Below are 26,262 nucleotides of genomic sequence, written 5' to 3'. Positions count from 1 at the left end.
CATCACCCCATAGAATTAATACATTTTGCTTCATAGTCGAATGAAATCTGCTGAATAATGTTACGTTAACATATTGAATTATATATATATATATATATATATGTTATGGACCATTGCAGTAATGCCCAGGCAGTTGGTGAAGTGCCCAGCTGTAGCGGGCAGATGCCGTATTAGCTTTGAATTTTATGTCATTTCGTCAACTGCCGACAGCCACCCGGGCTGATGGCAAAAAAGACTTTAGTGCGCCCTGTTGTAGCAAATGAAAGGCTAATGGAAAGTAACACAGCAGTGTTCATATTGTTTGAATGTGTAAAAAATATTTTCTACAAAACGAAAAGTAAACTTTTTATAAGAAAACGTTTTCTTCAGAGTCAAATTGTCATTCATATTTCTAAATAAGAAAAATACAAACATTATGCTGTTGATCAATGATCAATTAATATTGCTATGATAAATTATTTTGGCACTACGTTCCCCGCCACTTACTGTAACCTCTATATTTAACCCATGATGAAAATAAACTGTGCATTGATATTTTGTTTAGTTCCAGTGCTATAGTGTTGTCAGAAAGTATTTAAGTTATATAAATAAACATTGCAATGGGTGGCTTGGTTGTGGTGCGCTTTGCGCTTAAATGCAACAAAGATAATTCACTCTCTAATTGTATTACACTGTATCTGTTAAAAATCTTTCTTCGCCTGGGTGGCTGTGGGCAGTTTATCAGCCAGGGCAGATGCCGAAATTACATAAAATTCTAAACTAATTCTGAATGGACGGCTTAATAGAGATCCCTGCTATCATTGGTTGTTTCAAGTGCTCATTAAAAGAAAATTATTGATCTTATGAACTGGAGTGGTTCCACCAACTCTTTTAATAAAAATTTGAAGCAGCCAATGATAGCGTTGGCAGGGAGGTATTGTAGTTAAATTTGAACCCTCCCGCATATCGTTGACAAGGCCTGGAGACCCTGAGTCTCCAGGAAGAATACAGAGCGTAAGCACCCTCGCTGTCATCACATAGCTCTCCTTCTGAACACAGGTAAAGTGTAGGTTGAGTGATGTCATTGAAATGAAAACACAGACCAAGGCTGAGGGACTGTCACAGTGTGGAGCACCTGCAATCTATTGCAAGCCAAATTATCATTTAGAGAGATCTTTGAATTGTAAGATATCCTGAAATATTTATTATTATTTTAATTATTTGTTTATTTAGCAGACGCCTTTATCCAAGGCGACTTACAGAGACTAGGGTGTGTGAACTATGCATTAGCTGCAGAGTCACTTACAACTACGTCTCACCCGAAAGACGGAGCACAAGGAGGTTAAGTGACTTGCTCAGGGTCACACAATGAGTCAGTGGCTGAGGTGGGATTTGAACCGGGGCTCTCCTGGTTACAAGCCCTTTTCTTTAACCACTGGACCACACAGCCTACCTGTGCTTGACTGGCTATATTTAGATGGTCCAGTCAAGCCCAAATATCTGTATCTGTAAATCAACAGTCGTTATCTTTAAATGAATATTAGATATCTGTACATAAACCGTTTTGAATATATCTTAATTTAATTTTGAGATATTAAACAGATATAAAATACAGATTTCTCAAATTGATTTACAGATATCTTCCCGTTCATTTAGAGATTTCTCTAAATCATTTAGTGATATCGCGAAATAACTTCCTGTTCATTTAGAGAGCTCTTGAAATGAACAGGAAGTTATTTCAAGATAACTTACAATTATTTAGATATCTCTTAATGCACAGGAAGTTATTTTGTTGATTTAAATGACTTAGAGATATCTGAAAATGATCTGAAAATGCATTTTAGATATCTCATTTAAAGCTCAATTTAAAGGTATCTGTAAATCATTTTTAGACATCTTTAAATGACTGAGAGATATCTTTAAATATTTGAAGATATCTATAAATTAATTTGAGATACCTCTGAATGATAATTTGACTTGACCATTGCAATCATGATAGTTTGAGTAGAAGATGAGTATGACTAACATCTTTGAGTACGAGCCAAAGTTGCAGTGAACTCAGACAGGGCACTGACACAGTTAAACCTAATATAGACCAGACTGAAGCTTAAAATCTATAGATGTACCCAAAAAAATGATACAACAAATTGTTTAGGCTTGACTTATGAAATAAAAAAACAGAATGTTAGGTTACTTACCGTTACCCTGGTTCCCTGAAAGAGAAGACAACCACCAAAACATTACTTATGGGATATGCATAAGTAATGCATAAGTTATATGGATAGGTATTTACTGAGCTCTTTAAATCAGAGCTGTCGATAGGCCCCTTCCTGGGGTGACATCAACCCACGGAAGCCATGTTCTCTTTTTGCATCAAACCCGTGAGGGCGACCGATGCGACCTCACTGGTTGGTGGTCATCTTCTTTGTCAGGGAACCAGGGTTACGGTAAGTAACCTAACATTCCCTTTCAATTCGAAGATGACCACCAAAACATTACTTATGGGAAAGTATACAAGAGCCGTTGCGAGGGAGAAGGAATAGCAGCATATGAGGGATGCATCAGAACCGCATAACTCAAGGTTAGCGGTGTGAGCATGCAATCTCAAGGACCCTCGTGTCTAATGAAGGCAAGGAAGGATCTATCACATTGAGGCGATAGAACCTGGAGAAAGTATGCGGCGTAGCCCAACTAGCCACAGTACAGATATTTGACAGCAAGGCCCCTCTGAAGTGGGTCCAAGAATGTGCAGCTACCCTCCCAGGTGGGGGCAAGCCAGCACGATCATACACAGTCGAGACTGTGTCCACAATCCAGTGTGACAGACACTGCTTTAAGAGGGGCTGTCCTAGGGTCCGTATCCTCTGACAAACAAAGAGCTGGTCAGAATGACGCAGAGCTCTTGTCCTATCCACATAATACCTTAATGCCCGCACAGGGCTGAGGAAGTTCAATCTCCTATCCTCCTTCAAAGAAAATGGAGGTGGATGGAAGGACTCCAGTTTCACATGTGGAATGCTGTGATCACCATAGGGAGGAAAGCAGGGTTTGTACGTAGTGACACCCTGCTGCCATTGTCCCAAATACGCATACAGGAGCTGTGCACCGACAGCGCCTGTAGCTCACTGACCTGCTTTGCGGAGGTGATAGCCAAGAGAAAGGCTGTCTTCATAGACAAATACTTCAACTCTATGAAGTGTATGGGCTCAAAGGGGGCCTTTGTGAGAGCCTCCAGTACAATATAAATGCTCCATTCGGGGAGAACGTCCTTTTTAGGAGGACGTAACTGGGTTACTAGTATATGAGCGCCCGGGACACTAAGTCAATGGGGATATGGCATGCAGATATGGCTGCTAGGTACACTTTCAACGTAGAGGTGGATCGACCCGCCTCTAACAGATCTTGCAGAAACTGCAAAATAGTTGCTATAGGGCAATAATTGGGGTCATGACCTCTGGTCATGCACCAATTTTGAAAATACTTCCACTTATAGGCGTGCAATGCTCCTGTAAAGAAGGCCCTAGCATTCTGCAGTGTACTGACAACTGCGTCTTAGAGCCCTAAGGCAGACAGAGGGTCCACATTTCCACAGTTGGATCTCCCAGGGCTGGTCCTGCAGCAGTTGGCATAATCCAGTTGGTTGAAAGCCAGAATCTCCTGGGCCATCTCGAAGAACGCAGGGATCAGCGGTATCGGCGGGAAAGCGTACAAAAACGTTGGGCCACTCATGGGCTGCTCTCAGCTCCTGCGCATTTATGTGCAAGGATGTCCAGCTACCCGGCCAGGGTCCGCTGACTCCTCTGCCTGCCCAGACCGCCCCCCAACCTGAGTTGGATGCGCAGGACGAATAGGAATGTGAAATACGCGTCCTTTTGGTCCACTGTTATAAAATATTCGCCCAGCTGGACAGACTGGCAAGTACGGTGGACGCCAGTGTCTCATTCTCTCTCGTACCACAGTACAGGAGGGGAGCATTGAGGCTACCTGCTGAGATGCCTTGCATTCTCGGTGACAGCACCGCAGCAATGCCTCTACCGCTGGTCCAAAGGAATGGTGAGGGGAGGTAGGGACTGCTACTGCAAAGGCAGTCATAGGAAAAAAATGTAGGCTTACACACAGCAATTCAGCTATGGCCAGGCGGGTGAGTTGTAAATTTCTATTATTATTGTTTTTGTTGTTTTTTTTTTAAACTGCAAGGCAGTAAAAGAAACAAAAACACATACACATACACAACAGCAAAGCTGTAAGGGTAAAATAGCAGTCACACGGCAACATGGGTAACTGATTTTCTTATTTATTTATTTATTTATTTACCAGCGCGCTGAGTAGGCGGGCTGAAACAAACCGGCGGATGCAACTCAACAGCGGGGCGCAGCAGAGCTGGGTCCCAGTGGAGGAATCGCGCTTCTTTTTTTTTTTTTTTTTTAAACTGCAAGGTAGTAAAAGAAAAAAAAACGTATACAAGCACACAACAGCAAAGCTGTGAGGGTAAATAGAACAGACACCACAGCAACGCGGGTGAACTGAATTTTTAAGCACACCAAGAGGTAAGTCAACTCCACAGCGGGGTGTGGCAGAGCCGGGGTCCGGTGGAGGATCACGCATCTCTTTTTCTTTTTTTTTTAGCTGCAATACCAGAGGAAAACACAAAAGAGCAAGCACTGTAAGGTTAGAAAAGCAGACTACAATCACAAAGCAATGTAGGCTGTTGAAAAGAAAAAGATTAAACACAGTGCAGTTGTGCAGCATTTATAGCTGAGTTCACAGAAGTGGAGTTTCTGATTCCAGGGAAGTGGCAAGCCAGCTTCCAGCAATAAAATTGCAGGAACTCCAGAAAACTCGAGAGAAAGAGAGCTGTTTCACACAGGCTCGATCCCAGCAACTGGACAAGGGTGTCTAGCCTGGAATCACTCAACAGTGCGGTTACAGCAAGGCCTAGCCCCGGTGGAGGAACTGCGTTCTCCCCAAGAGTGTAGCCAGAAAAGACACACACACACACACTCCTTTAAATCAATACTGCAAATGCAGTCGCTCACATATGACAGACAGTAAGAAAAGGCAGCATGCAATGCAAGCGAGGCAGGCTGCCGAAGAAAGGAGAAAAAGAGGCTTTATTTTAGAGCCGCTGATTCCACGAAAGCAGCAAGCCAGCTTTCAGCACGAATGCAGGGGAACTGCAGTTGACTCAGAAAAGCTCTTTTGAAATACGCTCAGTTTCAAAACAGAGGTCTTACCTTACCGTCTTGAGAAGCAAAAAGAGAACATGGCTTCCGTGGGTTGACTGATTAATCCCTCGGTAGGCGGGATCGAGGATGCCACCCCAGGAAGGGGCCTATCGGCAGCTCTGTTATAAAAAGCTCAGTAAATACCTACCAATAGGAGGCATATCCCATAAGTAATGTTTTGGTGGTCGTCTTCGAATTGAAAGGGAACTATATGTTAATATAAAATTGAACATCATAGCTGGACCAAGCAGCTTTAACTATGCAAACTGATAGGGTAATATTTAATTTACTACTACTTAAAACCATATGTGCCAAGAAACCTCTTTTGATAGTAGCACATCAGTTAATTATTTTTTTCTATAATTATATTACCAAATATTTAACTGTCAGATGACTGGATATTCTGTTCTTCTCCACATACAGTAACATGAAACAGGTCATCATCCACCTCAGGCAGGCTGACAGACAGACACAGCTATGAAAGACTACCCCATGCAGCCAATGTATATACAAAGCTTTATGGAATTGTTGATATATTACAGCCTTGAATATAATTTACATGGTCTTACATAAACCTTGTTGTTTTAGGTTTATTTTTTTAACTGTCTTGGCAGCATGAATCTTTGTGGTAAACAAAAAAAAACATAAATCCCACAATGTCATTCAGAAATTGTAGTAAATAGTTAATATTTGGACTCCACTGCACCAAATTATTTCTCATAAAAAATGTTTTTAACATATATGAAGATGGGGCACTTTTCTAATGCAGGGATACCAAATATTTAGTAAGCAAGCGGCCTGAGTGGGATGACTTAGAAAACATGCAATTTTTCAATATGTAGAATTAGAGGTAGCATGCTATTGTACATATATTTAGTAATCATCCATTTCGTTTCTGCTTCAAACCATCTATAAACTTCAAACATATCTATCAAAATCAATCTTTCTATTTCTGAAGGCTTTTAAATCAGGAACAATTTAATATCCTTTTGTTGTTTTGGTTAATTCATTACCACATTTTATTACAGACTTTTAAGGTAACATTCCACGATTCTCTTAAAAAAAGGTATTTTTGAACTGTACAGATCTGACATTTAGCTGCAGGCCTCCGCTGGAGTAAGTAAATCACAGTTATTTAATAACAGGTGAATAAGTTTGTGGTGATAAAATGCATCCAGAAAAAAATCTGCAAAAACTATTAAGACAGAAACAGGAATCTAAAATTAGAGTTAGCTATATGGACATAAATCAGATTCTTCATAACAATGTTAGTGTATGTGTTACTGAAAATGATATATGCTACAGTGCCTGGACCATTTACCTTTGTATTCAATTGCAAATCCAGACATCCCCAAAGAAGCATCACTGCGGAAAGCCAGAAAAAGGCTATTCCCGCTGCTTTCTATCCTATCAGGGGGCTGAGAACCTTGGAAACTGCCAATTAGAGGGCTGTTGGAATCTTCCCCTTCATAAATGTGTAAGAAATCATAACTGGGTTCCATGTTGAAACTGAAAGAAAAAAAACAATATAATTGACTGGAATATATTTTTAAGAAATGCTGACAAATCTCTCCTGAATGTTATGAAAAACAATGAGACAGACAGCTGATGCAAAGTGCTTGCAGAAAGCCGATCAAGCAGACCAAGAACATAGATGACAAAAGGAAAAAGTGTTTCCAAGACTAAAAGCTTTCGAAACCAACAAAAAAAACTGCCAGGAACGAAGGTCAAAAGTACACAGAAGACAATCCCTAAAGTTTTCACAGCATATAACAAAACACAAAGCTACAAAGAGCTTTTTGGGGTCAAGCATGAAACAGACGTTTATCTAAATGGATACAAATAATTTGAAACATGATTAAAGCACTGAAATAACCCATAATATGTGCATAATGGGAGCCAAAGATGGTATTTTCTATGAGACATGGAGGCGGTTCTTTTAAGTTGCAGCTGTTTCATGGTTTCAAGATAATAAGAAAAGGGAAATTGAGGTTGTGTGAATGGGAGAGAAGGAATCTAAGCTGTAAGTCTACCTCCAAACCAGGTAGGATGCTTGGGAAGGTGAGCGGTGCGCTTTCCCAAAGATGGCCCAACTCAATGCTAGGGCGAAACTGGAAGTCAGCCATCTTGGGGAGAGAGCTAAACAAATCCATTGTGATCAGAGCGTGGTGCCTGGCTGATTGTATTGAGGAGTTCTGCAGTACAAAGTAGGTGCAGCTATGTCGGCATGGCCCCTGACGTAACGTGCCAGAGCGCTGTGTGCTTGTTTACTTTCATTACAGAGGACTGAGAGCAGAGCTGGAGCACCAGAGCCAGCACAACCCCTGCACTTTCCATACAGCACATTACAGGACATTCACTTATACACTCATCACTCACCATTTGTGTCACAGTTGGTGTTATCATGGGATTTGAACCAGAAGGATGGATCCAAGCATCCTGGCTGTGATCATGGAGGCCCATGATCAGAAGAGGAACGAGGGGGACAGAAGGAAGGCTCAGGAAACCCAACAAGAGGCACAGCGGCAGCCAGAGCAGTTGCAAGAGTATGTCGGCTTGATGGTATGGATGGGCGCCCTGTTCCTGGCCAAACCTGGGACAGGCCCGTGGTAGACCTTCCAAAATCGTGGGTTCCGAAGATGATGCTGAAGGAGAATGGTGGGCCACTCAATTGGGCCCCAACCTGATCGGGGAACCACAGATGGCCTATCGGGCAATGACAAACGAGGCCGTACTGGATTACTCCCGTCAAGGAAGCCATATTTCAGTGTCTTGATATCAAGGAAGAAACTTATCGTCGCCGGTTCCATGAATATCAGTGGGGTCGGCTGGAATGGAATGTGACGTGGCCTCTCACCATTGGATGCCGGAAAGAGGTAAGTCCCACGGTAAAGGTTAGTTGGAACCTTGTATTATTGATGTATTGATAATGTGTGCACCCACGCTTTTGTGGAATCAGAGTGTGGCTTGACTGAAACTGCTCTGTGGGGGGGGGGGGGGGGGGTCTTGGGAGGCACAGAGAAATGTAGCCATCTCCTGTATCCATGGGAACACCAAGGCATATTATACCATAAAAATATATTTGACCATGGAGAGTCAGACATGTCGTGTAATCGTGACTGTTGCCAAAAGCTGCAGTATTCTGTGGTGTTGGGTCAAGACTGGCCTCATTTTGAAGGGGCAGTCTCTGGTAAGACGATTGGCCAAATGTTCCCGCTGCAAGCTGATTTGATGCTTCCGCCTCCCAAAAAAAACAAAGAAAGAACGAAGGGCGGATAACTGGGATGGAATGCCAATTAGACAAGGTTGGGGTTTAGTGGGAGAATCCTCTGTCGGTCAAAAGGGTTGACCGAGTATTCCTTCAGCATCACTCTGAGGGGTAGGTTATGTGATGGGGTAAGTCTACCGGGAAGGACAGTTGGTAAGGTGAACAGTGCACTTTCCCAGAGACGGCCCAACTCAATGCTAGGGTGAAACTGGAAGTCGGACATCTTGGGGAGAGAATGTTGCTCAACGGGGCTAAACAAACCCATTGTGATCAGCTATGACGCTGGGCTGATTGCAGGGAGGAGTTTTGCAGTACAAAGGGGGTGCAGCTACATAGGCATGGCCCCTTACGATGGCAGTGACGTAACGTGCCGGAGCTGTGTGCTTGTTTACTTTCATTACAGAGGACTGAGAGCGGAGCTGCAGCACCAGAGCCAGCACAACCTGCACCTTCCTGACAGCACAGCACATCCAGAACCAGAGCCAGCACCACAGACCCCTTGAACACCAGAGCACAGTTTGGTGCACGGAGGGAATGGAAAGTATTTTCGTGATGGATTGCATGTTGTGTGTCTACTGTTTCAGGACCGTACCCCTTTTTTACCCTGATACCATTGGTAGAAGGGTGAATTATTGTACTTAATATTTCTATTGTAAAGATAAAAAAATACAGGTTTTTACTGTTGGAACATTCAATTATTTACCTATCACTCACCATCCTTGTCACAGGTTGGAAGAAGGTTTAACATTTCTCTCTTCATTTTAAACATGAATAAAATGGATATAAACAACAGTTACATATTCAGCTGAAACAAGAGCCTTCAGTGATTTAATTCTGTATATATTATGCTGCCCCACATGGTTTCCAGAACCACTCATTTGAAGCAGTTATGTTATTCTTAACATTTAAAACCTGTTAAAGGTAAGGACCTTCTCTTGAAGCATTTAAAGCATTACCTTTTGAATATCAAGGCTATTACAAAGTCTGGATTCACTTTTATTCTCCAATCACATTCTTTTCCTGGAGGATAAGGCTGTGGGTAGTTAGGTGATAAAATCACGCCTACTGGGCCTGTCACATTTCCTCCACAGGTAGCTGTCACAACATAAGAGAGGCAAAACAATACAAAATATAACAAGAGTCTTAACCTGAAATTGAAGAGAAAAAAAAAACACTTTAGGATTGTACAGTACAGAAGTCATGGGGGGATACTTCAATATTTTTGTAGCGTCTTACTGAGGCTTCAATGCAAAACTATTTTGTTAATACATAGTGTCATTTTCAGAATATAAGGCACAGTCTGACCTGCCCTGAGTTTCATTTCTTATAGTTGCACCAGTATGCTACCATTTAAACTGGTAGTATACTATATAAAATACCACAATCTAAGTATACTGCTTGCTTCAAAATAAGAGTCATATTATTATTATTATTATTATTATTATTATTATTATTATTATTATTACTACGACTACTACGACTACTACTACGACTACTACTACTACTACTACTAATAATAATAATAATAATAATAATAATAATAATAATAATAATAATAATATCTTTATTTTTATATAGCACCTTTCATAGTGGACCACCATCACAAAGCGCTTTACAAAGCAAATACTACTGAAAGACATGGATTCAGCTAAACTTGAGGGAGACCAGATGGTGTAGAGCAGAGATACACTAGAGGTGGGGTGGCCAACCCTGACCGTGGAGAGCCACATTCTAGCAAGTTTTAAAGGTAACAATTGTAAGTCGCCCTGGATAAGGGCGTCTGCTAAGAAATAAATAATAGGTAACCCTTAATCATCAATTTCTAAAGACTTGCGGAACAATTTAATTTTGACTAGTTAAGCAGTAATTTGTTTTTCAATTGAAATAGTAATTTGTTCAATTAAGTAATTTAGAGATAATGTGGAACAAAATCCTGAACACTCTGACCAATCCTGATTTAATTGAACACATTAACTTGCTAAATTGATCAACAACTTTCATTCTTCAGAAATTGATGATTTAAGGGTTACCTATAAAACCTGCTGGATCGTGGCTCTACAGGACACCCCTGCACAAGAGCATAAATCAGATTTTCCCAAACAACACCATTGTAAAAAATGGCTGAAACAGAACTAGATGCATGGCATCTTAAGCTTGAGATACTCTGAGTAAGGTTAACTAGGGCATCAAAAAACAGAAATAATTTGTCATTGTCTTTGTAAGGTTGGTAGGGATGGGGTTAAATCTGTCCCTGCCAACAATCACTCATACATCCCTTCTTGGGATATCAATATAGTTATTTTGTAACAAAGGGGACACTAAATATGCTGGAATGGGTAAGGAGAGATAAAATAAGTAAAAAAAAAACCAAAAATGTTATTGCTATAGTGAAAAAATGTCTTCTTTAATATATGAAAATTGTAAGATTATAAGATTGGTCTTTGATGGAAACATCAATCTCTCTTTCCTACTCTCACCTGAAGAAGAGATCTCTGAGGTCTTGAAAGCTTGTGATTAATTTTTGTTTAGTTACTCCAATAAAAGGTATCTCCTTCTTTGTCTAAGATTGGTTTTGAAATTGTATTTTCTAGTTAGCGTACATCAATACAAACATATATACATTTTGAACAGATTTCACCTACCACTAAAGTCAGAAACAAAGAAAATCAATAAATTATCAAAAACTATTCAATTGCCACCATTAACCAAAACTAGAGTTAACCTACTGTATTTTTGTGTTTACCTTAATTTCCTTTCAATAATTAATCATATTACCTTTTACATTACAAGACAGGAGTCCTCTGTCCCACACTGGTTTCCCATCATCTCTTATAATATATCTATAACATTCACCACTTGTATGCTACACTATTAAAAAAAAAAAAAAACACTGCACTATACTATATAGAATACTACAGTATACGGCACACCTCTCATATAACAACCAACCTGTAAACTACACGGACAGTCTCGTGTATGCTTTCTTCTTGTTTTATGTTAAAACTGGGGGAAAAAACAGACACTCATCTTGTAAAATTTAGAAACATCTGTTATAACATTAATAAGAGAATAGGCAAGCCAGAACTGCAGTGATTTCATGATGGCCTACAATCTATAAAAGCTTGTCAGATCTTGAAAGACATGGATGACTGAAACTGACGTAAAATAGGGAGATGCCGTTTTTATTGAGGCAAACTATTGTAGAACTAGCCAACATTCCTCCTTCAACCAGCGGAAGCACATGGATCAATACAGGGCTCCTTGTGGGTCCCCTGCCAAGATCATCAACCTGGCAGGAGTGGGATTCCAAATGTCTGTGACATGCAGTTTACGTATTTGCCCCAATACATGTCAGGGGTTCTATTTGGAAAACAAATTAATCAGTAAGGGACAGCATAATAACAAAAGAGTTACATTGCAAGTGTTTCCATTTTTTTTTTTTTTTTTGTCCAGCACCTGTAAATGAATCATAGAAACAGTATGGCACATTACAGTTGATCACAGAAAAAAAAAAAAAAAAAAACATTTATACAGACATATACTGTACATTCTCTCTTTATGTCAATTTAGCACTCTTTTATGGAAAGAACCAAATACCTTTAGGGTTAGCAAACCTATATACTGTATCTATTGCTCCACTGGTGTATTTAAAAAATGCTGTAGTTATATGATGCAATTCTATTAGGACATAAATATGGCTTTATTGGGATGAACTGATAGTATTTGTTGGTTATTTGTGGAAGTTTTGAATGTCAGATACCAAAAGTTCTGTGATAGCACAGCAGTGGTGAGAACATACGACTATAAAGAAAAAAATGCAGTGGAAGACATTAAATAAACATGAATGGCTTTGTCTATGTTCAGAATACTAATAAGAACTGGTATTAAATGGAAGCAGTTCCCAGCATAGCAGAAGAAGTACTTTACTGGAATGTTAAAAGCTGTATGTCATGGCTTTTACAGGACCTTAGAGGATTCCAACGCTGCTGTGTAGGTGATAATAAAGATTATTTTAAACCAGAAAGCCCCACAAGGTCACCCTGGGTACACATTAAGTATGTGCATTCCGTTTCTTTGTACATTTATTTTTTAAGTAGACTAATTACATTTTAGATTTTTTTTTTAAACAGACAATACTGTGACAAATTGAAACATGTGAATCACAAATAAGCAGTTTTTCATGATGTGAATTATTAAACCAATGCATTTTTTTTCCTATTGAAGAATTTACAGTGTTTGTTCATAATTATAAAGAAGCATACTTTACTTTGTATGCACTTTGAAATAGTTTTTAAATTAGTAGTGCAGTACATTTATATGGCCCAGAGGCAATAGTGAATTACTTTTTAATATATGAAGAGCTGCATATTCATATACTGTAATGACTATGCTCATTTTATGAACCTGTACATTGACATAATTCCAAATAATAATTTTTTTAAAAAGTGGTTTATTAAAATTCAGGAGGGACCCACTGTGTTGATTAAAACATGAAAAAGGGCCCTGAGTGTCCTTTAAAGCTACTGTTTAATAAACCTTTACATTATATTGTTTGGAAGAATGAGTTAATGCAAAGAGTTTAAAGCATTAGGTCCTTACAAGAAGATATTTTTATCTCTTAACATCTGACAATATTATACAACATTCACAGGCTCTTTTACAGAGGTAAAATACATAGCTGGAATGTAATGTATATCACATTAGGCTGGTGAATAAAAAGAAGCAGATGAGATATCAATATGCAACTATTCATGTATATTAATAAAGAGTTATTGGGCTATTGTTCTTTGTTCTTCCCAAATCCCAGAATGCCGGGCAAGTGTTTACCCTAGGGGCATAGCAAAGCAATACCAGATGATTTCACTAGCCAGAAGTTTTGGTATGTGAGTAAAATACAATTATACCATACTATTATACTTGTGTGTATTTAGTATGGTGTCTGATGCGCAGCACTAGTGCAGACAACACACCATTTAAAAGGTTTGCTGTGTCATTCCTGCTTTTGTTTTTTCATGTCTGCTGTCATTCAAGTACACATGTTTTTTTGCTAATGTTTTTTTTTTTTTTTTTTAACAGAGCCATGCTTCCATAATAACAGCCTATCTTTGGGTGCTGTTATGTACAGGAAATGGAAGAATGTGCCGCACCCTCATTGGCTGAAATGCTTAAGCAATCATACAGTATCTGACACAGGGTGAACATGTGAACCATACAGAGAGCATAACATACTATTTCTATTGGTCACTCTGTGTAATATAACAATCTGAAAATTACCTTAATAAATCCACAATACTAGACTTGGTAGGGGACATGTTAAATCGAAAAATGAACACAACCCCAGGGGCTTTGTGGAGCTAAGTACCAGGCATGTAATTTTTTTCATTTTAACATTCCCTATGGAGTCAACAAAAAAATATTATGCTGTATGTGTAGTAATTAATCCTTCAGCTTAGTTTCTCAGATTGTAATATCACACAGAGTGGCCAATAGAAATCCAGTATATTATGCTTGTTGTATGGTTCAGATCTTCAGAACTAAAGCTTTGAACAAACCAAAGAAATGATACAGCAAACGTATTTTTAATTGTGTTGCCTACAGTAATGCTGCTACATCTGACACTATATAGATTTTTTAATTTAAAAAGTGTATATATATATATATATTAATGCAGCTCCATTGTCTTCATGCATCCTCCCATTGATTTCCCAATCACTGATTTCCCAAAAATACATAACTGGTCAACACTAGTTTGTTATTACATTATACATTAACCTGAAGTTATTACTTTTTATGGTTTATAAAAAATATATATTTATTTTAATGTTGGTTAAATTTCAGAATCGAACTTTTAATTAAAACAGGGACCAGGCTTTGTATTCTAAGCCTTTGCCTCGAGAAAAACAAGTTCATCACATTCCTGAGAAGCAATTACTCATTCTTATATGAAATTATGGTAGTGTATTCATTCCCTAGTCAAATGATGCAATATAAACTGTTTATGGTTCATATGTGAGAACTATGTACTACGCTAGAGTAATGCTATTAAATATCTATCTTTTAAAATCTGCCTTAGATTAACTTACCAATACAAGTTGGAGGATCAGGTTGCCAAAAGAATCTGCTGTTGAGTTGCACACAGGTGATTTTTGCCGCTCCTTGTATTTGGTAGCCTGGATCACACTGAAAAGTAACAGTATCTCCTGGCTCTCGGCTGTCACCGTACCTAGTGCCATTCTGTGGAGTTCCTGGGTCATTGCATGTTGTAGCTGTTGTAGCTGCAGAAAGAATGCAATTAAATCATGCATATATATGTGTGTGTGTGTGTGTGTGTGTGTGTGTGTGTGTGTGTGTGTGTGTGTGTGTGTGTATTACGGCTTTAAAGTGATTCTGGTTTCTCTTGCTCCAGTCATTATCATTTTTCTTGTCTTTACCTGGCCTTTAAAGGTTGATTTAGAGAAAAAATATGATAATCAACATTGGTGAAACATAACCCAGCACAACTCAGAATAACTGCAACTACTACAAAAATAGCAAGAAATATAAAAAGGCGACATGAAAGACACTTTATGCTACTTACTCTTTAAGATATGCAATATTTTACATTTACAAAATTGCTTTCTTTTTGTAACTGGCCCGGTATTTATTGTTAATCACTGTACCTTTGGTACTGCAGCAATACGTGCTCTGTTGTTTCCCTCTGCCTCACGTCACACAGGTTGAACTGCCATTCTTCGATAGTAGATTTTTCTAATCTCAAGCTGAACAGCCTCAGGAGTACCAGACACTCACTGGATCCATCTGTTGCAAGTCTATAGTTTTGCATTTTCCTCTCATTACTTTTCATAGCACATGATGGCTGTCTGGATACCAGTGTAACAATTTATTTTCCTCACGACTGATGCTTACCGGTGCAAGGGCCCGTTTCACTAAAGTCCTGCGATTGCAATGTGCTTGCGATGAGGTTGCGACGACGCAGAGGTCGGCGCGTGCGTTTCATAAAGCACTTCGCAAGTGCCGTCGCTTGCGATCAGTCTTTTGCGATCTGCGATGAGTGAAATCACTAACTCGGTAATCAATTTTAAGGCACAGTGACCAATTAGGTAAATGCACAATGGCATGGTTGCAAAGGACAGCTATTTTTTTTAAAGAAAAAAAATGATACAATTATTCAAATGGCTGGTCAAGACAAATCCGTTCTACTTGGCAAGTTTTCTCAAATTTTAAATCACAAAGAAGTTGCAGATGATCACTGGTGCAGTAAACACTGTTGGGGAGGAGCAAAAAACAGTTGCCAAAATAAGAAAGAAATGTATAGATCTAACAAGCAGAACAAAATTAAAAGAAGGAAAAAGAAGGGTGAGGGAAAAGCTTTAAAGTTGATTGAGGAAATCCAAAATACGTCACTATCGACAGAGATTTGGAGCTGTGTAGAAGTGACAGGCTGTACTTTGAAAGTTCTATACATACATACACAAGGGAAGCCCTTCAGCTGTGTAGAAAAAAAAGTAAACGCTGTTTCAGTAAATGTATTTAAAGAAAAAATGTACTGATCTGTGTTTACTTTTCTTTCTACACAGCTGAAAAGGGGCTTTTGGCCGAAACGTATGTAGCCAGCTAAGCACACTCACTACCTTGACACTTTTATTAGTCTTTATTAGGGGGCATGCCTGATAATCAAGCTGCATTTAGCCTCATTATTTAAACATGTGGGGCAGGTAATAAGATGGATGTGGCTTTTGCAACAAAGCTTTGTTATTGCGTGGTGAACTGTAGCGGAGACAAATTGAGGAAAGTGCTTTTTGTTTCTGTGATTTGGGGATCTGATGGGTTTCTACTTTTTATCTAGAAGTCACTATTTTTGTCACTTGAGTTTGGTCCATTTATTTGTATCACGTTTGTGTGTTATTTAACTTATTTATTGTACACATTGAATTTTGTTTGCATTATTATTATTATTATTATTATTATTATTATTATTATTATTATTATTATTATTATTATTATTATTATTAGTGAAGCATGCACAGGGGTAGGGTAGGGGTCAAGGCTGGTAGCTGACGTAATCAAATATGAAGACATAAGCCCGATACCAGCTCCTGCAAGGGAGCCGGCTCTTTTGTACAGCGATATGCTTCAGAGCGGGAGGTCTCGGGTTCGCGTCCCACCTCCGCTTTTGAGAAACTCCTGCCTCCGGGAACCAAGGATCGCCACATTATCATTATTATTATCCACATAATAATTGCTGCACGCCATTGTCACCCGTTTAAAGCAAGACAATCTGCCCAGTAATGCTATTATCATACTGAATAAATCGGTACTTTCTATGTATGACTGTATTTAATAAATAAACCGTGTTTGTTTTTACAACTTGACCTTGCAGTTACTATTATTTTGTACCCACATAACTTTGGGTTACACGTCATTAAATAAATACTTTTGTAATTATAATCCTTTTGTATATATCCAAAAAAAACAACACATTTTTGTATACTGCAGTTATACCTCCATTTCATTTAAATGTGTGTGTTATAAGATACAGAGACAAGTTCATATTGTCATCAGAATGTTTTACCTGAGAAATCCGTTCAATAAAGCGTACAGTTCCACAGCAAGCTAGTAGTATGAGCGCTACGGTATATCCTAAAACAGGATCTCCGATGAAAATTGCTACTTGCAGCTGCTGTCTGGCAGTCGCAGGTTTCTGGTGAAAATCGGTGATGTCGCAGCCCAGCAAATGTTTTATGAAACCCGATTTTTTAATTGCGAGCTGCTTGCGATTGCGAATCGTCGCAAACCGCTTTTGTGAAACGGGCCCCAGGACGTTACGCATATTAAAGTACATTTGTTCTGCAGCCCAATGGTTTAGGGTTAACTTTGGGCCTCGCAATGTGCCTTATCCATAAATCACTTTTTTGCAATGCAACATTTTTTTACCGATTAATAAAAGAAAAAATTAAGATGTTGCCAATATGAAATACTATGAAACTGCTAGTAAAAGTAGGAGAAATTATATGAGAATAAATTATCAACAATGCAAATGCTAAAAGGGAAAACTAGAGGTGTTGACAAGATGAAAACGAGGTGCAAGCAAACTATATGTATATTTAATAGAAAAGATCCATTATTGTTCAGTGACTAAAAGCATAACAAGTAAAACCAGTTGGTTTCAAAATCATTTCTGATTTCAGATGCCTCTGTCTTGCCTTTCCCAACATAAATTAATTAAAGGAAATGAAACTAATATATCTTGGTATTCATTTACATTCCGTCTACTTTATGACCATGACAGTGATGTACATAATAGGACTCATAGTCCATATAATTATTTCCTTTTAAGTGTGACAGATAATTCTTAATCCAATAAATGACCTAAAATTCACCCTTGCACTTTCCCCATGACATAATTTTAATAGAAGTGTGTTCCATAATGGAACGTAATCACCATAAGTGCAGCTTATAAAACACTTCTTAAACATTTCTATTGCATTAAAAATGGATCCTATTCATTCAAGTTTAACTCAAAAATTATAAAAGCTTTTTAAAAGCTGCTTTGCTAAATTGACGAGGTATTCATATAATGAATGTGTTTTGCATGGTTTTATTTTGTATTTAATATTTGACTGAATTCTGATGTCTAAATTAGGTTGATGAACACTAAGTTATGAGTTAATATGTTGTGTGTAGGGTATCTCATATTGCTGAAGTTTGGGCAAGAGTCCCAAATAGTGAAGCTGGCTGCTCAAACTACGAAATAATGTATGTTATAATAACATACCCTGCACATGACACATTACGTTATTGTAAATCAAAAAATAAGTGTGTTTAATGCACAGGATGACAACTTTACACAGGAAGATGTACTGGTCCGTTTGCCTTACAAAAATGACTCACATCTAAAAACAAATAAAAAAAAAAAACCGAGTACACTTTGATTATGTAAACACTTCCCACTAAATGACATGTGTTTGTAAATGTATATTAATGAGAAAAAAAAGAAAAAACTTTAAATTATCTGCAAGCAAATATGCTTTGCAGACTACAGTATTTACAGTCACACCTCTGTCATTATTCTTTCTATGAGAATATTTTGTTTAATTAAAGCTAATACACCATTATGTTACAGGCAGGAGTCGGACAAAAAAAAATAGAAACACCTGCCATAACACTGTCAAATGGGAGTAGATCCACCACAGACAGCCAGCATGTAAATCGATTCAATGTGACAAGTCTGCAATGTGTTTGAATTCTCCTGGAGGAACATATGGCCATTTCTTGCAGGGAAGTTAAGAATGGAAATCTACAGCAAGTTTCCAGAATGACACAGACTGCTGCCCCTCGTGAAATATGACATGTGTGCATGCATGTTCATCACTTGCATATAGTGCCCTGAACTTTTCTGTTACAACGCTCAACCTGACAATTGAGCTAAACAGAAAAGATTTATAAAACTATGTAACACAATTTTTGTTCCTGGGTAGTAAGTGTTATTTCCTAATTGCTTATGCCTCAAAAGTACAGAAAATGGCTATTATTCCCCACAAACTTTGCTTTTGTGACCAGGACAGTGATATTTTGAAATTTACATATTTCCAGTGAGAAAACGGGTGAATTTGTGTCTTTTCGTTCACATAAAGTCAGAAAAAAACAACATATGAATCCAAATTAACATGTATTTATACTAAAGTAATACAAAAATGACTACAAAAGATTTAGAAGTGAGTAGTTTTTCGAGATTTACGATTATACTGTAAATCACTTTCACGAATCAGCCCCCAAATGTAGTCTCCCATCATGTTCTCGTTATACTGTCCTTGGTAGCGGCGTTCAAAGTCCAGTATATCCTGCTACTCCGAGTACACTCCCATGTTCTCCTTGAATTTATCAAGATGAGCATCAAGGATATGGACTTTGAGGGACATCCTACAGCCCATTGTGCCGTAGTTCATCACCAGAGTCTCAACCAGCTCCACATAGTTTTCGGCCTTGTGATTGCCCAGGAAGCCCCGAACCACTGCGACAAAGCTGTTCCAAGCCGCTTTCTCCTTACTAGTGAGCTTCTTGGGGAATTCATTGCACTCCAGGATCTTCTTTATCTGTGGTCCGACGAAGACACCGGCTTTGACCTTTGCCTCAGACAGCTTAGGGAAGAAGTCTTGAAGGTACTTGAAGGCTGCCGACTCCTTATCTAGAGCTCTGACAAATTGTTTCATAAGGCCCAATTTGATGTGCAGTGGTGGCATCAGCACTTTCCGGGGGTCCACCAGTGGCTCACGCTTGACGTTGTTCCTCCCCACAGAGAACTCGGTCCGCTGTGGCCAGTCCCGCCTGTGGTAGTGCGCCTTGGTGTCCCTGCTGTCCCAAAGGCAAAGATAGCAGGGAAACTTGGTAAAGCCGCCTTGGAGACCCATCAGGATTAACACCGTAGCCTCTTGATGCCATCTCAGAAAAATGCAGATATGTATCCACTTAGGCAGCTGGAACTAAACTGAACTGGTGGGCTTAAGGCCCCTGTATTTATACTACTATTTATATTACTGGAAAGTTCTAGAAGTTACTGCAAGTTTACTCAGCACTGAATCTATCTGGAATGTTCTGGAAAATAGGTAAATTTCAAAATATCACTGTCCTGGTCACAAAAGCAAAGTTTGTGGGGAATAATAGCCATTTTCTATACTTTTGAGGCATAAGCAATTAGGAAATAACACTTACTACCCAGGAACCAAAAAAAATAAAAAATTGTTACACGGTGTAATTAAAAGATTATTTTTGTAAAGTAAACAGGGCATTAAAATATGTATTTTTTATATTGTAATGAGAGACTCAATTATTATGGCAAGGCACCCTTAGTCATGTGACATAATTTAAATATACTTGAACCCTGAGACCCTGAAGAGACAGATTTTCTGACCCTTAATCTTCGTCCTCTGATGCATGAGATTATAATTACATACTGATGAGAATCAGCAGGAATAAATACAATATACCTAACTGGTATAGTGAGTTCAAATTCATATTTAACACCTGTAACCATGCAAAAACTATTTGGGTGACCTTTTAAACAATTCCAAACTCTACTGTTCTTCATTAACAATGTATAAATGTAGTAGTGTGCTTAGACAGCATATAAAAAATGAGTGATGAGTCAGTCCACGGTTTATGAAAAATATATCATGTAATTTGATATAAACCGACAAGAATGAAGACTCCACAAATTTAAGAATTGGACTATGCTTACTGTATAAATAATTCACAATTAAACATTACAAAACATAATGAATAAACTAAACTAGCACTGCCTCTAATTAAATACAGCTGAATCTCGCGAATCCAAACTAGCTGAGAGGAAACCCTGTTCACATTAGTCATTTGTTCTGTGTACTGGTAAAACATGTCTTGCCTAGTCTTGATATACTCATAACTACAGTTATTCAAGTTAAAGTTTACAATTGAAGAAGTGGTACTTACTTGAGAACTGAATGGAGAACCCAGACTTGCTGATGAAGTAGTCACTGTCAAACTGCAAAGTTAATGAGTTGAACGTGCTGTGGGTGTCTTCAGGTAATGATGAGCCACTCCACTCTTTTAGTAGGATGTCACTTGCTATTGGACCATCCCACACTTTTAGGATATCGTGGCCAACTTCAGTGTCAAAGACTATAAAATGAAGGCTGCAAACAAAATGCAAAGTACAAATGAAGCTTATATTGGTTCTTTTGCAACACACATAATAAACTCTTTTGCTATGTACAATTGTGGGAGTACAATTGTCAGTCAAACTTAAAATCAATCCGCGCAAGGGACGGCATTTTCATTTTGACTTGCCATAATAAAAGCTTAGTTCAGATCAATTGGACAGCAAATACTACTCAAAAAGCAATTGGCTCACATTTATTTTATTATCAACCAAAACCAGGCAATCAATACTTTGCACTGACGAAAGCAACCTGTCCTGTACCCGCAATTACCGAATCAGCCAATCACAGCCTGTCAGCTCGACTGGAGCTCAGCATCTTTCAACAATAACAAACAGACATGGACAATTTAGTACTATTGCTCCATTCAGATAATGGCACTGTCCAGATAAACTATAAGCTGCTGTGATAGGTAAAAAAGTGATTTGTTTAATACAGTTATTTGCCTTGTCTCTCTCTCTCACTCTAATTATATACATGATCCTTTAATAACACTTTCAGGACTATTTTCCTAAAACGTCTCAACAGAATGGTACCCAGCTCATCATTACAAGTTCAAGGTAAACCTAGGTTTTAAAGTGTTTTTTTGTTTTGTTTTGTTTTTTAAGAAAATGAGAAAAATTGCTATCTAATAGCGATAGTGCCCTCTCAATGAAGGCTCTACCGTGTGGTAGTTGACCTTGACGTTCGTTAGTGCTCTGTCTTCGGCTCGGGGCGCATCCGGTAGGGCCTTCAACGACAGACACTATCGCTTAAATAGATGCTTATTGATTGGATTAGCAGGAAAAAAAAGACATGTTTTTATTTTTTTTCAAATGTATTCTCAGTAACAATTCTTCAGTTAAGGACACTCTTTCCTTTTCTTGTTCATTAATTGTCTGTTTTCGGTTTTTATTTTTGAGCTATTTTCGAGTTTTATGTAAATCTTTTTTTTTTTTTTATTGGAGCTTTTGCTTTTTATATACTGTAAGAAATTATTGTTTTTGGTTACTTTGCACAATGCTTGGGCAGTTTTTTTCTGTAAAAATATGTATAGTAACTCGACAGTACTTGCACATTTAAGTTGTACCTTCTTTCTTTTGCTGTCTTCCACAATGAAATCCTTATGGTCACGGACACATTCTTCTGGGGCTTTTGTGTGTAGGCATTTTTTTACATTTCCCCACAATTTGAAATTCTGTTTTAAATCCTCCGTATCTTAACTGTAATACAGCTTTAAATCCTACGGACAAGCCATCATTCCTAATTGTAATCTCGTTTTAAATCTCGCAAGCGCAGTCTCCATTAGGAATTTAGGAATGTGCTGCTATTCAGTAGTTGGGGTGGGTTTAAAGTATTCAGAACAAATCAATGATTGATACAAGTCAGGAAGGAGAGACATTGCTAACCCCTCTAACCTCATCCCTCTGTCCCCCCCCCCCCCCCCCACTCTCTCCCCTCCTGCACTCTCTCCGGTGCCCTCTGGAACTGTCACTTTTCTGCTAACAAAGCTGATTTAATGGGCAGCAGTGTGGAGTAGTGGTTAGGGCTCTGGACTCTTGACCGGAGGGTCGTGGGTTCAATCCCAGGTCGGGGACACTGCTGCTGTACCCTTGAGCAAGGTACTTTACCTAGATTGCTCCAGTAAAAACCCACCTGTATAAAATGAGAAATTGTATGTAAAAATAATGTGTAAAAATAATGTAATTATCTTGTAACAATTGTATCTTGTAACAATTGTAAGTCGCCCTGGATAAGTGCGTCTGCTAATAAATAATAATAATAATAATAATAATAATAATAATAATAATAATCTCTGCCTCCCACTCTCTTGATTTCCTTGCTCTCACTGAAACCTGGCTCTCTCCTGATAACACTAACTCCTGCTGCACTGTCCTCTCTCTAAATCCTGTCCCATACTCCGCGTCTCACTGGATGGGGAGGTGGAACTGGTCTTCTCCTCTCTCCCTCCTTACTCTTTTCTGACCTCTCCTCACTCTCTGTTAACACCTTTGAATTTCACACTGTCCAACTAACCTCTTCCTGTCAACTTCCCCTGGACCTCTCACTCACTTTCTCGATGAACTCCACTATCTTCTCTCCTCCCTCCCCTCTCTGTCTACCCCAGCTGTCCTGTTAGGTGATTTCAATATCCATTTCTCCAACCTCACCCACTCTGCCGGATTCCTTCCTCTCCTTCACTCCTGCAACTTCTCTCTCTCTCCATCCCCTCCTACCCACAAAGCTGGCCGTCAACTGGACCTCATCTTCTCCAGGGCCTGCTGCTCCTCCACCCTCTCTGTCACCCCTCGGGACCTCTCTGATCACTATTTCATCTCTTTTTCTCTGTCTCTCCCCTCTCTCCCTACTCCACCTACCCCCACTGTCACCTCCCGCCATAACCTCCGCTCTCTTTCCCCCTCTGTCCTTGCCTCCACCGCTCTCTCTCACCTCCCTCCTATCGACTCCTTTTCACAACTCTCCGTAGACTCTGCTACCTCCACCCTCTTCTCCTCACTCACCTCCTCCCTCGACTCCCTCTGTCCCCTCACCTCCCGACCTGCCTGCCCCTCCCCTCCCCAACCCTGGCTCTGCTGAAAAGAAATGGAAGAGAACCAAACTCCCTGCAGCCCTACACCTCTATCGCTCTCTCCTCTCCTCCTTCTCCTCTACTCTCTCCTCTGCTAAACGGTCCTATTTCCAATCGATTATCCAATCCTCCACTAACAACCCCTGGAAACTATTCTCTACCTTCTCCTCCCTCCTCAACCCTCCCCCTCCTCCTCCCTCTATCTCCTCTGACAACTTTGCCTCTTTCTTCTCTAAAATCCCTGATATTCGCAAACTCTTTAACACCTCTCCCTCCCCCCACCCCCTCCCACTCCAACCCCAACACCCTACTAACTCACCCTCCTTCTCCTCCTTCTCTCCCCTGTCAAACTCTGACCTCTCCTCCCTCATCCAGGGCCACAAACCCACCACGTGCTCCCTGGACCACCTCCCCATTCATCTCTTTCAAGCTGCTGCTCCTGCTCTACTCCCCTTCATCTCCTCCATTCTCAACACCTCTCTCCTCTCTGGCCTCTTTCTCTCTTCCTTCAAACAAGCCTCTATCACCCCCTCCTCAAAGAACACTCAAAATACCCTCGATCCCACCTCCCCCAGAACTACCGTCCTGTCTCCCTCTTAACCTTCCTCTCTAAAACCCTTGAGCGGGCAGTACACCGCCAGCTCTCTGCTTTCCTGTCTAACCACTCTCTGCTCGACCCTCTCCAATCTGGTTTCTGCTCTGCTCATGCCACTGAAACTGCTCTCCTGTCTGTCACTAACTCACTCCCGTGCTGCCTCTCTCTCCTCTGTCATAATTCTCCTTGAGATCTCTGCTGCCTTTGACACTGTCGATCACTCTATTCTCCTATCCTCTCTCGCTGACCAGGGAATCTCTGGCACTGCTCTGGCCTGGTGCTCCTCCTGTCTCTCCGACAGCACCTACCAGGTAAACTAGCGCGGGTCAACCTCCACACCTCACCCTCTCTCAACATGAGTCCCCCAAGGATCAGTCTTGGGTCCGCTCCTGTTGTCTCTCTACACCCGCTCCCTGGCCCCCTCATCGCATCCTATGGTTTCTCATATCATTTCTATGCTGATGATGCTCAGATCTTCCTCTCCTTCCCCCCCTCTGACCCCACCATCTCCTCCTGTATCTCTACCTGTCTGTCTGCTATCTCCTCCTAGATGCACTCGCATCACCTCAAACTCAACCTCTTCAAATCTGACCTCCTTTTCTTCCCCTCCTCATCTCCCCCTTCTGATCTCCCTATCTCCATTCACCTGGAATCTACCACGCTCTCTCCCTCCTCCTCAGCCAAGAACCTCAGAGTAACCCTGCCTGTCCTACTTCCAGCCCCACTCTAGCATGGACCTGCCGTTTCTTCCTGAGCAACATACGAAGAATCCAACCCTTCCTCACCAACTACTCCACGCAACTCCTCATCCAGGCCCTGGTACTCTCCCACCTAGACTACTGCAACTCCCTCCTGGCCGGCCTCCCTGCGTCCGCCACCCAGCTCTGCTCCAGCTCATCCAGAACTCTGCTGCTCGCCTGGTGTTCTCTCTGCCTCACTTCTCCCACACTACTCCACTGCTCCGCTCACTCCACTGGCTCCCGATCATTGCTCGCATCCAGTTCAAGACTCTTGTACTCGCCTACTGATGCCTTGACCAGACTGCACCCAGCTACCTCCAGACCCTCATCTCTCCCTACACCCCCACTCGACCTCTCCGCTCCGCCTGCACTAGAAGACTGGCTCTAGCTCCTCTACGCTCCCCTGCTTTCAGATCCCGCTCCTTCTCCACCCTCGCCCGCAGTGGACTGCCCAGTCCCTGACCACCTTCCGGAGCCTCCTCAAGATACACCTCTTCAGACCTGTAAAACTCAACTCTTCCCTTCTGGACTATATAGCACTCTGCCTTTAATGCACTTTAACTTGCACTTATCTGCTCCCTATTTTACTGTATTTAATCCTGCACTTAACCCAATCTGTAGTATCTTGTATTTCACTTGCACTCATATCTAACCCTGATGTAACTATCAACACTGTTATCTGCTCTTGAACTGCTCCAATATCAAATCGTACTGTGTTTTGCATTTGCTCTTATTAGGACTGAAGTCACTGTATTTTGTATCTTGCTCTTAATTGTACTGTAATTCTTGATATGTATTTTTTGTATACACCGCACACAAGTCACCCTGGGTAAGGGTGTCTGCTAATAAATAAATACTACTACTACTACGACTACTACTACTACTAATAATAATAATATGTTAAATTACCTTATGGTTTTACCAGGATCTGCCTCAATGGACCAGGTACATTGCAGGTTATTGTCATATGGTGCAGGGTAACCAGGTGACAATATTCTTCCTGAAGTAGCTCCTGTAATGTGGCCTCCACATTCAGCTAATAAACAATGAGAAAAACAAAAATATAGATTTAGATCAATTATACATTATATATCTTGCATAACTAAACTAAAACAAAACAGTATTAAGAAAAACCCCAGCTGACATCACATCGTGCAGCAGGGGTACTCAATTACACTCTCTGGCAGGTCAGAT

General features: G+C 40.0%; 1 protein-coding gene across 1 annotated transcript in view; it reads right to left on the bottom strand.

Moving 5' to 3' along the window:
• LOC117411047 (CUB and sushi domain-containing protein 1-like) overlaps positions 1 to 26,262 on the bottom strand; it is a 615,018-nt gene that overhangs the window by 97,789 nt on the left and 490,967 nt on the right. The window contains exons 25-29 of the mRNA XM_034921683.2: positions 25,978 to 26,104; positions 20,938 to 21,140; positions 14,556 to 14,747; positions 9,429 to 9,567; positions 6,526 to 6,713 (exon numbers count right to left, since the gene is read on the bottom strand). Coding sequence (XP_034777574.2) covers positions 6,526 to 6,713; positions 9,429 to 9,567; positions 14,556 to 14,747; positions 20,938 to 21,140; positions 25,978 to 26,104 — 849 coding nt within the window. The remainder of the gene's footprint in view (positions 1 to 6,525; positions 6,714 to 9,428; positions 9,568 to 14,555; positions 14,748 to 20,937; positions 21,141 to 25,977; positions 26,105 to 26,262) is intronic.

This window comes from Acipenser ruthenus, chromosome 6 (assembly GCF_902713425.1).
Source record: "Acipenser ruthenus chromosome 6, fAciRut3.2 maternal haplotype, whole genome shotgun sequence".
NCBI classification, from domain to species: domain Eukaryota; kingdom Metazoa; phylum Chordata; class Actinopteri; order Acipenseriformes; family Acipenseridae; genus Acipenser; species Acipenser ruthenus.
This window is presented reverse-complemented; position numbering and strand designations above follow the sequence as displayed.